This window comes from Dermacentor variabilis, chromosome 6 (genome assembly GCF_050947875.1).
Source record: "Dermacentor variabilis isolate Ectoservices chromosome 6, ASM5094787v1, whole genome shotgun sequence".
Taxonomy (NCBI): domain Eukaryota; kingdom Metazoa; phylum Arthropoda; class Arachnida; order Ixodida; family Ixodidae; genus Dermacentor; species Dermacentor variabilis.
Window position 1 is genome coordinate 121,784,168 of NC_134573.1, and position 17,252 is coordinate 121,801,419.

Here is a 17,252-nt window from a genome sequence, read left to right on the forward strand (position 1 = left end):
CGTTCGAACGACCGTAGTAAATGACAGCTTGGGGAGTCCTGTGGTGCTTCACTGGCTCAAAACAGGCTTGCACGGAATGTTTCTTTTTTGTCATTTTGCTCTGAAAAAAAAAAGGCAGGACCGGATCTCTCCAAGTAATCCACATCGTACGTCTGTACTGCAAGAGTTGTGCGCACTTATGAAGGCGTGACCAGCGTAGATACCCAAAGTGACATTGAACCTAGCGACTGAAACGCGTTCTTGCGGCACGTGTCACAAGGAAATAAATAAGAAGAGTTCAAGTTTTCAGTCGTCGCATCGGCAACGCTGACTGCCTGAACTATCAGATACGTCCAGAGACATTGTTTTAGTGCATTTGTTTTGGTTCCCTTCTGGTCGTCTATGTAATTTTCGTACGCCTTTCTCAAACGATCCGCCATGATAGGACAACCTCACTTAACCCCCCCCCCCTCTACGCCTACTTCAATTCTCTCCACGTTCTTGCTAAGTGAATTTCTATAATAAAAGTTCCGTCGTATTTTTAATGACTTCTATCTCTACCCCTGCTCCCCCTCCTGCCCTCCTAGGTATCTGTCCTGTCCGTGGGCAAAAATGTGGGCCGATCCCGGAGGTAGTAAAATACCGGGCCGACTCGCGGCAGCAGGTGAAACAGGCTGCAAGCCCTCTCCCCTAATATTAATAATAGCAATAATAAATGAAATGAGTAATTGCAAGTTCTAATGTATTTTTCGTGTTTGTGCGTCAACAAGAACAAAGGTGAGCGTGAGCTCGGAGATTGTGCAATACCGGGCCGACCGGCGGCGGAAGCGACCCAAGCTTCAATTATAATAATAAATAATATTAAATAAATCAAGACGCATTGTTTCAACTCGATTGGTATTCTGTAATCGTTTATGAACAGCACATGCATTCACTAGCAGGAGGCATTGCCATATATGCAAAGGACAAAATGATGTACAACCAGGCACCGTAGACTCGCAAGAGGACAATGCCATCGACTGGGGTGATGTCTGTATGATATAATTGAAAGAAGGAATAGTGTTATTCACTGTGTGTATATTTCCAGGCACGCCCGAGTGTGATATCGAGAAGTTGATGACAACGCACTCTGTATGCTTTAGCCGGGATGACACTAACAAACACTGTGATCGTCGTTGGAGACTTCAATGTCGAGAATTCCAAACCAGACATAAATTGATTCACTCAGTTTGTGCTAGAAGAGTTTGCTTTCAAGTGCCACACTATTTCAAGTCACTCAACTGCCTAGCGACGGTGTGTCGGCTTCTAAGCACGAGGTCGCGGGATCGAATCCCGGTCACGGCGGCCGCATTTAGGTGGGGGTGAAATGCCAAAACATCCGTGTACTTTGATTTAGGTGCACGTTAGAGAGCCTCATATGGTCCAAATTTCCGTAGTTCCCCTCTGCGGCGTGACTCATAATCAGAAAGTGGTTTTGACATGTAAAACCCCATAATTTAATTTTTACCTAACAACGGTTGTGTATAAATTTAGCTTTGGCCAAGATTCTGTTTAAGATTATGACCAAACTCATCAGTGTATATCACAGTAATAAAAAAACTATCGTTGCTACCATAACAAGATAATGAAAAATACATGTGCGCTTGTCTTACCATGTGCGATGGGCTACAGCTCCTCGGTATTTTACGTATTTTGGCACTTTTTCGCCCTTCGCGGGCTTTCTTTCAAGATAGGAAGCAAAGGAAAGTTGGCTAGATAATTTTCGGATGGTGTACAATTTTCTCCTTGTCACATTAGCTCTGAACATACTATATTACCAGTTCATTAATTACTGCTACCTAATTATTCAATTAGGCGAAATGCAATAAAAAGGCGGATTTGACCACGCGACCTCAAATAACATTACCTTGGTTCGGTGCATCTACTGGGCAGTTGCACATTTTAAATATTTGCACAAATTTGAGACCATGGGACACCCTGTATTAGTCTCCAGCTGGCGCCAGTTTTGCTTTGTAGTTCGAATGTATCACGAGTGAACTTTACTCCGAAGTTCTACAAGGAAACGGCATATAAATGTAGGAGCTCGATGCAAGGGACACGCTCCTTATATGTGAAGGCATCAAGCGCATGTGCCCACTGTTGCGACGCCTGGTTCTTCTACCTCGACCGACGTTGCTATTGGGTAGCGTGGCGTTGTCGGCAGGCTGCAGGCGTCCGGTAGACCATGGCGACTAGGCAGGAACGAGGCGAGTTCTAGTGTGTAACTTGCACTGTTTACTCAATGATTGGTGAAGGATGTAATAGAAGAGAATGAAGTGAAAAAGTACATTGCGGGGCCCCTTAAATAGGCCCACTAACATCGCAGGCGGGATCCACGGCGGCCGCATTTCGATGGGGGTGAAATGCGAAAACACCCGTGTACTTAGATTTAGGTGCACGTTAAAGAACCCCAGGTGGTCGAAATTTCCGGAGTCCCCCACTACGGCGTGCCTCATAATCAGAAAGTGGTTTTGGCACGTAAAACCCCATATATTATTATTATCGCAGGCGGGATCTTGCTGACGCCAACGTCACGTGATAGACACTGAGTCTGGTTGTGGATTTGCGGCTGGTCCCACTTTCCAAGGTGACTTTTCACAAGCTTGCCTCCGCTGGTGGCAACCCGCGGGTCCGGGATCGTACGCGGCTGGTCCTTTCTTCTAGGCGACGTTGGTTCGCGGAAAGCGTTCTCACAGAAAGTTAAACAGTCCGTGGAAAGGGTTATCACGCACACAGACAAAGGGGCCTGTAAACACTGCGGGGCGTCCGCCAGACCAGCGACCACTCGAGACAACCATAACAAATTATGAATCCATCCTCCATTTCGATGAGGCATGGTGGTTGAGCATTCTTTTTGTCCGGGGTGTTATACGCCAACCATAACAGCAGCAGCTCGAGACAACCATAGCAAATTAGGATTATATCCTCCGTTTCGGTTGAGCAGGGTCTTTCGAGCATCCTTTTTGCCTGGGGTGTTACACGCAAACCATAACACCCCGTAGTGAGTGACAAAATATTTTTTGCTTAGTCAACTTAGCTCTCAATAATTCATGACGGGAATTTTTCTGCGGGAGTGTGAATGCATTGCATTTTCGCCTCACTGAGGATAAAAGGGTGTACAGCTTCGGGCATTGCACGCAGACGGCGTTGCTGGGCAACAGCATCAGCTTTCACTGCCGCGACAGTACAAATTCGTAGCTGGCCTCCAGCGCGGAGACGGTATGATGCGACGTGATCAACAAAAAATAGGGATTGCTGATCAAAAGAAGCACGCATATAAATGGTTGTCCGTTTCAATGAGGCAAACGCAAGGTAGCTTTTCTATTAGAATGATTTATTTTCACTTTTCAAAACAAATTCGGGCTCCGACACGCGTTGTGTTGCAAACCAGCATAACAGAGATCCAACTTGACATCCAGCTTCAGCCAGTAGTAACATAATATTTTTACCTCTAACACGGCTTGCGGTCAGCGATGCTTGTTTTTGACCTAATATACCGGAATGAATAAGTGTGGTCCGAAATATGGCTTCTACGATGTGCTTCCGGCTCCCGCAATTGCTTTCGGCGCTTGTATCCAGCGAAAACAAAGAGGTTTCGGTTATCCACCGAGAGCCGTCGCTGGGGTGGTGTAGATTTGGGCAGCCGCTACTATGTTATCAAAGCGTGCCTCACTCCCAAATTTACTAAATTTAGAAGCATGTAAAATTTGTTTTATTTTTGTGATATTCGAAACGTTTCGACTTTCGCTGTTGTCTTTCCACAACATTTATGCGTCGTATGACTAGGCCGGAATCAGAAGGAACTAGCAAAATTTACAGCACGCAGAAAGCCAATGATGAGCATTGCAGTGTGGATGCGCCTGAATATATGGGAAATCAGGCGAAACCATTAAGGCACTCGGAACAATTTTCAGTTCAACAAAATGTTGGAACATGCATTAAACGAAGCAATGGAATCTCAAACGCAGGGGAAATGTTGAGACAGTTGCACAATCAGGGCAGAAATAGGTAGCTAAAGTTAAGCCATTGATATAAGCCTGTTCAGGACCGTGTTATCCTTCGCGGGCCGTTTTAATGCGTTAGCGTTAGGAGCGTTGCAACTGACGGGGATCAGCTCCAGACCACCATCACTCGCACTTCGCTCATCGAAGAAGCAGAACGTGTGTCGAGTGAGCCCCTGAGCAACGTTTTGCAACGGGATGAACGAGGTTTAAATCATGGATCTGGTACCTTAGTGAGGTGGGACGAAAGGTCAGAGCATGTCTCTCGCATTTACCGCTAAATCATCACTGATATGTATTTTCTGTGAGTCATGCTCACTTAGGTGTAGTTGTATGTCCGAGTAGCATTATGTATGAAAAGAAACCGGAGAACTTTTAAAGTGGGAGCACAAAAGATTTGACTCACATCGAAATCTCGGCGGTACCGGGGGCTCTGGTGCACTGTACTTGATCAGAAACACAGTGCTGAACAACAGGGGACATACGATCCTGCATGTAAGACGGGAAAAAAAACGTGCTCATTGATATAACACGAATGAGGCGTCGCTGTCTGCATTTGCTCTGGCATACAAGAGTTGGGATGCTATTAGGATACAGATATGTGCAAGCGCCTCTTCTTTAGAAACATCATTACTAATTTTATTATCACCTTCTAATCACCGTTATGGGAGGGCTTGACAAGACTTATAGTAGATGTTCGTTCGAAATGTTCATGCTGGTCGAATGTGTGGAGAAATGGGCGCAGTTGCAGATGGTATTATCTTATATGTCACCTTAGAGCCAATAAACTTGCATTTCAATGTGTTTTATACCGCATTAGTCATCTTAAGGGAGACACACTTCTAAAAAATCCGATTTAAAAGATGAGACAACGCTTTCTTTACTATTCTTTCCATCAGCGTGCTGGGCACTAGATGCCCAAGTAGCTGCCACAGTTCGCATGCTAATTAACTAAGGTTGGTTACCTAACTCGTTAATTGCTGGTCCTAAGTTCAATGTTACAGTGACAATGTTGGAGAAGGACGCATGAGCAAAAGCAATACGCGAGGTTTCAAAAGCACTTTCTACGGTTGCTGTATTCATTAAAAAAACATTTTATTTGTTGCGCTCATACCGAAATTGGACAGGCACACAGTGCTGGAACCACCGCCCACGTTAGTCATGACGTGGAGCAGCTTGCTGCGATCACCTGCAGAGACATCCAATCCGTCGTCCAATCTGCAAGCGCCAATAGGTAGACATCACCTTCTCGGGGTAAGACAATAGGAGGAGCTCACAGGCGGTCAACCATATACCCAAATAAAGCAAACAAGTCGGGAACCTTCACGTAAGCAGTCACGTAAGTTCGGGCGCTCTTCGTGAGCCCGGTTTCGGTGTCAGCGCAACAAAACGCAACTTTTGCCGAAGAATGTCTCAGCGGATGCCGCTTTTAAAACCGTGTAAATTCCTTGCTTTGTGCGACATCCCCTTCTAACACCGCCCATGCGACAATAGGGTTAAAACCAAATAAACAACAAATTTTAGTTTATTATCAAATGGTCTGCTGCGGCTGATTGACCATCTAGTGTCCGTCTTGCTGAAAGAACAGAGAAGGAAACACTACCGTATCGGTCACATCCGATTTTTAAAACTTATGTTTCCATTAAAATAGATCGCATGACAAATATCTTTATTGAGTATAGTCCATGTAGTGTAAGTTTATTAGAAGTTCATCTAGTGGAATAAAAATATTGATTTGAGCATCATACACATGAGCTTGATGAAAGATGGCATCGTGGTAAAAGCTTTCTTTCACTACCTTTGCAAAAGCTGTTAATGATTAACATCTAAACCTATATTTGCAGTGCAATGTAGGTACAATAAAATATGCCAGGTGCAGAATATTATGTTTTACAGAATTTTGAAACATAGGCTGTGGCAATAATTGCAAAGCAGATTAACAGGAGCTTATAGTACCGTTTCCCGCACATCTTACGGAAGGCGGACGCAGAGTACGTTATAAAACCGTGCCTGCACTAATTTTATAAACATGTACCTGTAGACTAATGTCGTAGCATTAAGACAAATCATATCATATGGGATTATCACTTTTATGTTTTGCAGAATTTCTAAATATCTATGTGGGTAGATAGCATCATTTCCAGCCTTGAGCTGGAATATTGAAACAGCTGGACGTTACTTCCACGATAAACCGAAACACAAATTCAACTAATTCATAATAATTCACTAATTGCCATCTCAATGATTACTTTCCCGCACATGTCACAATTTACTAATTGTAGTCAGTGAGTTAGAAGGCGTCTCTATTAAATTAAACTTCAGATCAATTTTGATGATGGCACCAGCTTCGGCATCTCCATCCCCACAGTTGTGACGAAATACATGGGCGTTCTGGTTATTTTCGTGCTTAAGTGCACAAAGGAGTGTTTTATTAAAAACATAAGTGGAACAACACTGTATTCTTAGCGCGAGTTTGATGGAGCATATCTCGAAACAGCCTCCATAACACGTAATTTCGCAGAGGATAAGCTAGAGCCTCTGCTACATTAACACCCTCGCAAAATAACGAGGTGTTCTGTCAGGTGAAGAAATACGGCACCCATTAGGAAAAATAAATTCGCATTAAATTCTACGTAAATACGAAAGTGATTCCTAAAAGAAAGTGATTCCTAAACGCATTCTTGCGTGACCTCTTTTCCCATGTTTCCGAGGAGCTGAATTGGCGGTACAGTGCCTTTTAAAGTGATTTAAGTAGATATTGCGTTAGGCCAATAGCGAAAAAGTAACATCAAGCAGTACCATAGATGAGAACGTTGAGGTAGCAGGTTGTGCGATTCTTTGTGAGCGCGCGTGGTTTTATTAAACAAACATATTTTCGGAGATGACGTTCAACCTGTGTGTTCTAATTTTTCACAATAAAGATCACGAATGGCCAACTGCTGTCCCTCAGGTACTGCGACGAAATCAAGCGTGGGGTGCGTGGCTAAATTGTGATATCAGCGCAGCTGCATTTTCATTCAAATTTGTGCGACTTTCATCTGCTTTGCCACCTAAAAGGCTCATCTTTTATTTCCCTTCTTAACATTTGGCACAATGACGACAGTGTTGAAATAAGACAGTCTTTCTACAACAAAACACGACTTTCTCATGTTTGATTTGTCCTTGTATGTATTGCGTTACCTGTCCACTCTCCAGCGTCTTCGACAACGCATTTGGAGTTATCGCTACAACGCCATGAGTGCCAGGCGTTGCTGGCTTCTTCGAGTCACCCTGAGAGTACGATATTTTTTCGGGTTGTCATTTTGAGCCCTTTTAGTGATGACTTGTTATTTCCTCCGGGAATTGTGCCTCTAGATTCTCACTCGTGGCCTTAACTATGCCCACCTGTCATGTATTTGCATAATGTGCCTCTGTACTATGTTATAACTTTTCAGTCTTACGCTCTTTAACGCTGTTTTCCGCAGAATGTGGCGGCTGTTATGTGTGTACGCATGCTCAACTATTTTTCATTTATGAAGGCTATGTCACTCTTCTGACTCTACGGGTAATTTGCGAAAATGATTTCTACTGTATTTTGTGCGTGATTTCCTTTTCACACCTTCTGAGGGGGTGACTTGCAGTTGCAAGTCCTTCCCAAGTATTTTTAGCTGTCTGGGGCAGGTGTTACATTTGGGAAATTGTGAAAATTCATCATCCACCTGTATTAAGAGACAGCACTGTTTCAATGTAGATGGTCTTTCAACTCTTCCTGAGCGCATATGCTTTTATTGAACAAAATAACTTGCTCAAGCTGACGCTCATCCAGCTTGCTTGACCTCGTGGGATACTACTTCAGATACCTGTGCATATAGAAAGAAAAATGTTTTACCACAAACACAACTTACGGCTGGTCATGCTTGCTTTCGACGTAATGTATTGGAACGTACAAGTGGTGTCGATAACATGACATCTATGACGCGTTTTGGGCTCCCAGAATGGGTTCCCGTGGTTCCAGCCAGCAAAACCATTCCATTTGGCATTTATTTCTATTATTCTGAGACAATAGTCGCCGGGGCATGAATTCGCACGCCAGCTATTATGCTACGAAAAAATGACGGAGTGCCGGCTTCACTAAACTTAGAGGCTTGGCTTTTTTTATTGTGATATTGCAAATGAAGGCAAATATTGTTGCCAGTTTTCTACAACGTTTGAGTGTCGTCTAACTATGCTGGAACGACAAAGAACTAGTAAATTTAAGGAACACATGAACATGATAAGGAACATACTAATGTTCTTGTGTCTGAGTAGAATGTAGCGGAAGCGTTGTGACACTTCACACAATTTCTGCATAAAGCTGCAGATAAAGAATAACGAGCAGCTCAATAACGTTATCATGCAGTAAAGGCAGGCATCAATTCATAAATACAAGGAAAATGTGAAAATTGTACAATGTGGACAAATAGGCTAAATAAATCCTAAAAGACCTAAGCACTTCTTAAGAATTGTGAATCTGAAAGCATTGTTGTCCAATGGAACGCGGCCGAGCGGTCCTTCGAGTTACAAATGCCTGGCGGGCAAGCGAGCGCGTAGATGCATGGACAACGCCTCCTAGAGAGCATAAGGCCAGTGCACTTCGATCCCTGATGTCATGCTACCTTGCCCAATTGCCACACATTCCAACGGGGACGTTCCCGATTAAGTCGCAGTGATTCGGACATCATCGCGTTGGTCACGCCGAGCTTACCAATTGAAATTTTCGCCAAAGTAGCATGATGCCATAAAGCAGAGCGCACAGGCCTGCTATCTAGAAGGCGCTGTTGTAGCCCAAGGGGTAAGACACTCGGCCTCTGAGCGTGGGGTCGGAGGTTCAGAACTCACTACCACCTACGTTTTTCCTTTCGAATATATTTTATTTTTATCCTATTATCGAGGAGAAGTTAGAACACAGGCGAGAGATTACGCCGACATGGAACGTGTGGATAACAAAGGACTCCGAGAGAGAGGGTAACGTAGTGTCGCGGCGATACCCTCTTCCCTCACACAACACCTGGAGCACCAGCACGTCAGCAGGTGTGCCCTTTCGCCCTCTATGCTCCATCGAGGCACGCACATAACGTGGATCGAAGCCAACAGGAATTTAAGTGACGTTTTGCTGCCACAAACACTGGCTTTTTTTCTGAATGGATGACTTGATGCTCTTGCATCAAAGCAGACATTGATATCAGGTGTTTTAATATCGTGCTTTCCCTCGCATGTCCTCTTTTATTAGTCATGCATTGGAAGCGGCGGCTTTATGCAACAATACACATGAAAAAAACCCAGTGAACTATCATAGTCGAAACGCACAAATTTTGGCTTCGCGTTATACTCACATCGATAGATGGGTGGGCAAGGGGCTCTGATGCACTGTACTTGTTGAGGAACGCAGCGCTGACCAGGACGACACACACGGCCCTGCACGTGAGACAAAAATAAACTCTTAGAATAAACGTGAATAAGGCATCGCAATCCACATTTGTTCTCTTTGAATTTGAAAGTGGCTCCCCGTAAATGCGCCATCTTTGACAGTCTAAAACTGCAACACCAATTAAGTATAGCAATCTCCAGGCTGGTCCCCATTAGATACCTCTTTATTGAGTTGGATATTATCTTTTAATCGCCCCAATGGATGCGTTAAACAAGAATTTGGAGTATTTATTGTCCCTGTTGTTTGGAATGTCGATCTTTGTCGAGTGTGTGGAGAAATGGATGGAAGCACAGATGACACCATTTCATGCGCAATGTAGAGCAAATAAGCTAAAATTATAATACGTGTTATACTTATAGCCTTATTGTGAAACTCTATGTTCTGTTATCAAAATACTTATTTCAGTATATGCATATCATCATGATGACAGATGAGTTGGCGGTGAAAGCTATCTTTTGCTACCTTGAAAAAGAAACGTGTATACTTAGCCTATAAACATTTGGCAGCAGCGCAGTATAGGTACAATAAGATGTTATATTATTTGTCTTGATTTATTCTGCGACATAACGGCAGAGCTCCAATACGAGGTACGACAAACATACTATAAACTCGTATTAATCTTCTCCACGGTGTCATTCGGACTCTACACGAAGTGAGGTATCGCAAATTATGCATTGCAGTAACGCTGAATCACCGGGGTACGCTATCCCCTGCAGCTTGACTATCTGTGGCGAAAGTAGGGCAATGTTAGAATCATCATACAAAATCTAGCTCTCAAGGTCATTTGGCGTGTCATTTCACTTGTTGCGGCGCCAGTGAAATGCGCATTCGAGAGACGAATGCGAGAGCATTTAAGTGTTTACTGAGTTGAGCTCGCAGCCGTCGCTCATCAAGCGAAGTTTAGTGGTTCACTTCTGATAGACGAGACATGTGTGAAATTGGGCGTGTGATTCTAGAGATGTTCTTCCTTCGCCTCATTTTTTTTCCTTGCCTCTAGATTGCTTTTCCCAGACAGTGGGGCAGAGGTAACCGAATCTGGCCACAGTCCTTCTCAGATTCATATTCTAGCTAATATTTATGAAAACAATGCACTTATTCCAGTAATCTTTCTAAGCCTATTGAAGGTGCGTTTTGTGGTTCACACGCAAATGTGGTTACTGAGCTAAGAGCCGTTAACTGTAAAATGGAGAATACTGCGTGTTTGCATCCCCGGTGATTCATTGGTGTGTCTTACATTGTGATTCTAATGAGAAACGAAACATCGATTAATGCCTTAGAAAGCTCTGACGGAAGTTCTCGATCATTTATATTGGTGCCCTTACCAAAAATACGCAATTTAACGCTTTAAAATGGGAATGTATGTAGCGGTAACATACTGTCAGCTGTATACTGCCTCATGCAGTATGCAGTATGCGGAAAGCGCAAAGCGGTGGTGTTCCAAAAAGAAGCTGTCAATGACACTGGTAATCAGGGGCTCGTCTCACTGCCTGTGGGCATGCACTTTAACATTATTCACACACTGCTTTCCGGAAGGCTGCTGTAAAAAAATGTATTCCCTTCCTCCAGAAAGAGAACAGCATGTCGGCTGGGAAGCACAGGGAAGAGCTTATTTTTTCATCTCATACATTGGGCACTGAAGCACCAGACGGTCTTTTCTTTCCCGCAGTGATGCATAAAGGAAATTACCCTTATGCTGCCTTTCACGGTCTCAGGACATGTGTCAGCACTTCGTTCCATCTGCTAGCCATCCATGCCGGAAACATCCGGAAGTAACTAGCATTTTCAAGAACAAACCCTTTACAAAGCACAAAATGGCATTGGTAATTTCCACCGTAACATAAGTGTGCCGTTACGAAAATTACATTATTAGTGTAGGCACCACCTTTGTACAGTATAGCGGTAGTTTCCTAACATGCTCTCTGTTTCTCTTTAAGTTACAAGACGAGTGCACTTACACCACAGTTCTGGCCGCCACCAGGACGTGGAAATGAACCACCTCCTCCGGGTCGGACCCCAGGTCTGCCAGGGAATCCTTGTCCCCCCGGTCTACTTGGAAATGTGCCCGGTCTTCCAGGAAGCAGGCCTGGTCGGCCCACATTTGGAGGAAGAGGTCTCCCGGGCTGACGCTGAGCTTCCGTTAGCAGCACTGAGGAGAACTTTATTGTCAATTCCCCCGTTATGGTACGAGGACAATGATTCAACAGAAGAGCCTTCAAAGTGGGCTAACACTTATGAAAGACACACAGCATCTAACTTAATGTTCTGTAAGTGGAAGATGCACCTCCGAGCTTTATTTTCTTTATATACTGAACGTGCATGTGGGCTTAAGGTGCAGACCTCTCATAGCAAAGAGCTTACTCAGTTATGTGTGACGCAAACGGGACACTCAAGACAACAGAAAAGTCAAAGAGGAAGAAAGCGCAGCGTTTCCGGCTGCTCCGTCGCCTTAGTGGAGCCTCCCCATGTGGTAGATGTCACGTAGTGCAATAGATACTAGACCATAAGTCTATTTGAATGATTTCGCATCGTTCATATTCGTTGCAGTTAAATCTTATCGAGTGTTTCCATTTTCTCAGCTTTCAATAGGCTTCTTCATCGTTATTACGTAATGTGGAAAACACCGTGAAGAATGCGGTGAAAAATTATAAGACGAGAAAAAGGTTTGCGGTGTTTTTCACAATTTGGAATCGCACCAACTAGTGAAGCTCTTAGACATCATGTTTGCTGTGATCCAAGCCATTCTGCTTTTTCTACAGACTTTCATATATATAAGGGGCGGATGTCCTATCTTCACCTGTCACACGGAAGCAGCCAGTGTAAAGCCATCGGCACAAAAAAAAAAAGATGACTGTGCCATGTAATTTTTTTACCTGGCTCGCCCGGTCTAGCGCGCATTTTTCCAACACCCGTTTTATTGTTATGGTTGACTTGCACATATTGGCGTCCTTACCCTGGCAGAATTGCACCACTTCAGCTAGCTATATTTTTCTTCTCTATAGTTACAGGAAATTTTCGCTTAACCATGTGCCTAATTACAGCGCATTTTCATCCTAGAAGTGGTAATGGGAATAGAAAGCGGTGACTCAGCGTCCTACCAATGTTGTGTGTGCCTCGAAAGGGTGGCGGTGAACCTTTGCAGCGCTGCAGGACACAAGGTGAATTGTACTTATTGGTACGGCATTCGAAGACGTACTTGCAAAGCGCGCACAAAACAAGCAGTGCAAGGCAGAGAAGGAGGAACATGCAATGCGCCGCAGTTCAAGGGGATGCGTAACGTACCTGCTGAGAAAAGCACAACGACCAGTGTCAGGGTAATTTTTTTCATAGTTGCGTTCTCCGTGCCTGCAGGCGAGTGGCGATCGAAGACTAACAAGGGCAAATGTGCGGCGGTCAGTTCTCCCCGAGACGCTTTTATTGAGGCTGCCGGAATTCAGACAGGGACGCTTGCAGCGCGCGATCGCATCCTCGCACCGCTCCAGGCGACCTGCTAAGCGGCATCTTTAGAAAAACTCGTCTCGCCTACAGCCTTGTGCGTAAGTAGGCAGGCAAGAGCGCGGAGTGGTATGTAAGTGGCTGTCCTCTGAGACGCGCTTCACATGGAGGGAGGAAGTAAGCGTGCGCGCACACGCAGTGTGGCATTGAACCGATCATTTGCGATTCGACCAGCGTTAGCGTGGCACGCGCCGCCGAGAAACGTCCACAACCTTGTGCTTGTTTCTGTCGTTGGACGTACTGACCCGCAGATCCCGTACTGAAGGACACGTGAAGCTCTATTCATTAGTCACCTAGCTGTCAATTGCTTAAAAATGTTAATTAGCCTGCTAGCTCGCTATTGCTCAGCTGTGATGTTGCATTAAACTCTCAGGGAGGTGGGGGGGAGACCGATACAGTCAGCGACCACAGATTTTTTGAAAGCGTTGTCCTCTTCTCAAAACGCTTTAAATGCAGCGCAGTCTAGTCCGGAAAGTCTTCTCGAAGCGTTGCATATTGTGAAAAGGTGTAGGATTAGAACGCCTTAACTCGTGAAGGTTACACCGTTCAGCTGCTGCAGGCATTGCAGTAAGAATATTTATGAGCGCTCGACATCGTACTAGAATAAATAAGATGCTGATAATTAGCCGCCAATACCAGAGGTTAACTTTATTTAATAGCGCGAAGAAAGGGAGTTTTGCGGGTCATATTTGCGGAAGCAGTTTCTTTGGGTCCGGTGTCAAATGATACTAGCTCAAGTAAATCGGAACTGTCCAAATGGCAACTAGTTACGAACGCAAGCAATAATATTCAGCATAATGTTTGAATCAGATTTATTTATTATTTAGTACATACTGCAGACCTCTCGGTCCAAGCAAATGGCAAATAGAATGCATACAAAAGAGAGCAAATTAGTAACAAGCAAATACAAATTTATACAATTTTTAGTCACACGGTGTCTGTAAATTGTCGTTCTAGTCTGATATTGTTCTGGGAAAAAAATTTAAACGCGTCAATTCGAGCATAATAGGGCGCTAGCCAGTCCGGATGATGCTGTCTTGTGTGCCGTGTTATTGCAGGCGTTATGTAAGGGGATGGTTTAATTTCAAGTCTATTGTTGAGAAGGGAAAGGAATTCGAGCGTTAACAGCTTTTGGTGTGATTCAAGAGTGGGTATGGAATCTTCTGTCATAATTTTAGAGAGAAAGTTCAATCTTGTGAATTTATGAAATGCAAACCTAACTGCCTTTCTTTGTATTTTTTCAAGACGCGCGATATTTGACTTAGTGTAAGGATCTCATGATATACATGCAAACTCTAACTTTGGTCTAATAAATGTAAAATAGCACAGTAATTTAACATTAGGAGGGCCATTTTTCAATTTGTGTCTTAGGAAACAGAGTTTGCGGAAAGCAGAGGAACAAATATCATTAATGTGCATGTTCCACAACAATGTGGAAGTCAAAGTAACACCTAAGTATTTGTAATTGTTAGTCTCACGCAGAGCTGAAGAACCTAGCGTATAAGAAAGAGTTAGGGTTTTTTTTACGAGTAATACGAAGAAATGCGGATTTATCAGCGTTAATAAACATACCCCCATTCATTACACCACTTCAATATGTATTTAAATTCTTTTCAAGGACAGTCTGATCATTCCGACAAGTTATGCCACTGCACAAAATACAGTCATCTGCAAACAGTTTAATTTGCACACCAGGAGTTATGGGTTTAACAATGTCATTTATATACATTAGAAACAGTAAAGGCCCCATGACACTACATTGGGGCACCCCTGATGTGACTGGGAGAGTGGCCGAGCTACATTAACTAATTGTAACGTACTGAGTGCGTTAGATTTATTTCAATCTTATTGGGCTTTAATTTTATTTGCGTTGAAGTGTGCAGACAACGTTGTGTATATGAGTGCCTCAAAAACGACACACTTATTTGAGGCGGTTGTTCCTTCAACCATGATTACGGTACACAAATCATTTCGTACCTGGTGTTCCCACATTCTTAGTATTCGGAGCAATCAAATATAGAGTGTTGTTTCATATTTCAGGAACGAACTTTCCCTCAGACGAATGGCTCTTGAGAACACAGCTGGGATATTAAGAAATGATCATAATCAGCCAACCTACATTCGTTCGTGATTGCTGCGGCATTTCTTAAAGCTACAAATCTAGGGAAGAATTTTTTACATTCGTGTAATTTGATTCGATCTGAACTTAACATTGCTAACAAGGAAGGTTTGCTGCTAGGTTGTCGGTGCCCACGTAATCATAAAGGCTTGCTAACGGTAAATATAACAGGATGTGAACCTGGTTTACTAATGTTGCCGAAAACGATTGTTCCATATTCGAAAACGATTTCGATAGAATTTGATACAGGATTAAATTTTTTTCTTGTACAAATCATTCCTATTCAATTCGGTCACAAGAATTGCTGTTCGGGCATCCCTAGTAGGTTTTCGTAAAAATATTGATTCCTACGTGCTTTCTACATAATTTTTTTTCTGTTTTAAAGAATAAATTTCCAATAGCGATTTTGAAATGACCGGCCGTATAGTTTATTCAGTTAATACCTCAAATGCAAGAGCAACTTTTCTCAAAGACAAAATCCCAGGCCGAATTAAATTCTTTGTGGACACCAGTAAGCTTATTGAGCGGACCAGCAGTTTGATCCGGACGATTTTCATTCATTGTGCTTTTCTTTGCTGGAAATTAAACCATCTTTGTCGACACCTCATGTATAGAAAAAGGCTCCAAGTTTACTGCAAACACAGTTGTGGGATCGTGTTTTCTGCCGACATAAAACTATTATAATGAACCATGCTATACGGAAATGCCTCTGCGTCGATTTTCATAAACTGAAGGCTTAATATATAACTTCCCTAATTATACTGCAAGCATTCCCATTTTTTTTCTTTTGTCGCCCGAATTTATAGTTACCTGACGGACATATGAGAACAGGGAGAAATTTTATAATAAAGAACTCGTGCAGTGCCCGATGCTAACGAATGAAATTAAGAAAATTTAAGCCAGGATACGCGTCAATCGAAGTCAATGGTTGTAAAAGCGTTGGTACATTTGCGATAGCGTAAACAAGGGTGTACAGATAAAAAGTAACAATTTATGGAAGAAAAAGGTGAGTTTCGTCCGAAAGGCCAAGCATCGATTACCATAACATTGTAGTAGACAGTTATACGAAATAACAACAGTAGTTTTATCTGCAGTATAAACGCACAAACATTTGCTTACTGACTAAATTAACAAGCATGGTGTCACGCCAACCCAAGCAAACATACAAAGTGATCATTTTTGATTTCTATGAATTTTCAAAAATCTCCCATGGCAAATAGCATAATTCTTGTCCTTGAGCGGAATTATTCCAAGCGCTGGACATTACTAGCATGGGAAATCGAAACACATGTTCAACTAATTACTGAAAATTCACTCATCAACTTCTTAATTGTTTACTTTATGGCACATGTTACAATTTAAGAGTTGTAGCTTGTGAGCTTGCAAGACGCAAACACTTGACAAGAATCTCCAGGATGACACGACTTTCGCGACATCATTCCCAAAAGTAACGAAATACGCGGGCGTCCCAGTTACTTTGTGCTTCAATGTAAAGCGGAGCGTTACGTTAAAAATTAAGTGGAACAACAGTGCGTTTTAGCGGTAAGTTTGATGGCGCATATCTCCAAACTGGTGGCATTCTGGAAATTAATTCCAAGTGGATGCGCCTTACAAACTCACCGGCTACAAATCGCAAATTGCAGTATCTGCTATAAGTGATTTCATTTAAAAGATTATTAGTGGAGTTTTGCTAATTAGACGTATGCGTGTTTCAATTTCTCGAGCAAATGATGTGCGCCTCTTCGAATAATCAAGGTCAATGACTAGAATTATGTTATCGGCACCATGTTTATTTGTGAGGCCTTCAAGGTACATAGCTACGCATTGCAAAGCGAAGGGGCGAGAATACAATGCAAGAGTAAAAATACAGGATTAGTTCTAGGAATTCACAGTGCAAGGTTGCAAAAAAAATATTGAAAAAAGTTGTAATATTCACATAACCGGAAAAGTCACTTACATAATATGAAGTAATTAAATATATGAAGACTACACTTTACTAAACAGGCAATGTCCAGGAATAAGTATGTAACTATGGATGTATGGCAACAACTTTATTTTGAATCCGCCAAATTTGACCACCCGGGTTCAGGTCTCCCATGAGGGGACTTCGAGGCCTTGCCTCGTCGCCGCCTCTCGGGCTTGCTGGACAGCCCACTCTTGTGTCTTGAGGTTGGAG

General features: G+C 43.1%; 1 protein-coding gene across 7 annotated transcripts in view; it reads right to left on the reverse strand.

Moving 5' to 3' along the window:
• Positions 1–11: 11 nt before the first annotated feature.
• Positions 12–17,252, reverse strand: part of LOC142585148 (uncharacterized) — a 36,095-nt gene continuing 18,854 nt past the window's right edge. For 5 of the 7 annotated variants that reach the window (XM_075695676.1, XM_075695673.1, XM_075695675.1 and 2 more), the window contains 4 exons: positions 11,421–11,611; positions 9,371–9,452; positions 4,426–4,508; positions 12–100 (listed from right to left, as the gene is read on the reverse strand). In XM_075695676.1, the coding sequence (XP_075551791.1) occupies positions 91–100; positions 4,426–4,508; positions 9,371–9,452; positions 11,421–11,563 (318 nt within the window). In that variant the 5' untranslated portion in view covers positions 11,564–11,611 and the 3' untranslated portion in view covers positions 12–90. Of the gene's footprint in view, positions 101–4,424; positions 4,509–5,133; positions 5,238–7,762; positions 7,859–9,370; positions 9,453–11,420; positions 11,612–17,252 lie in introns of those variants that run through there. The other 2 variants (XR_012829042.1, XM_075695677.1) reach the window with 2 other exon arrangements.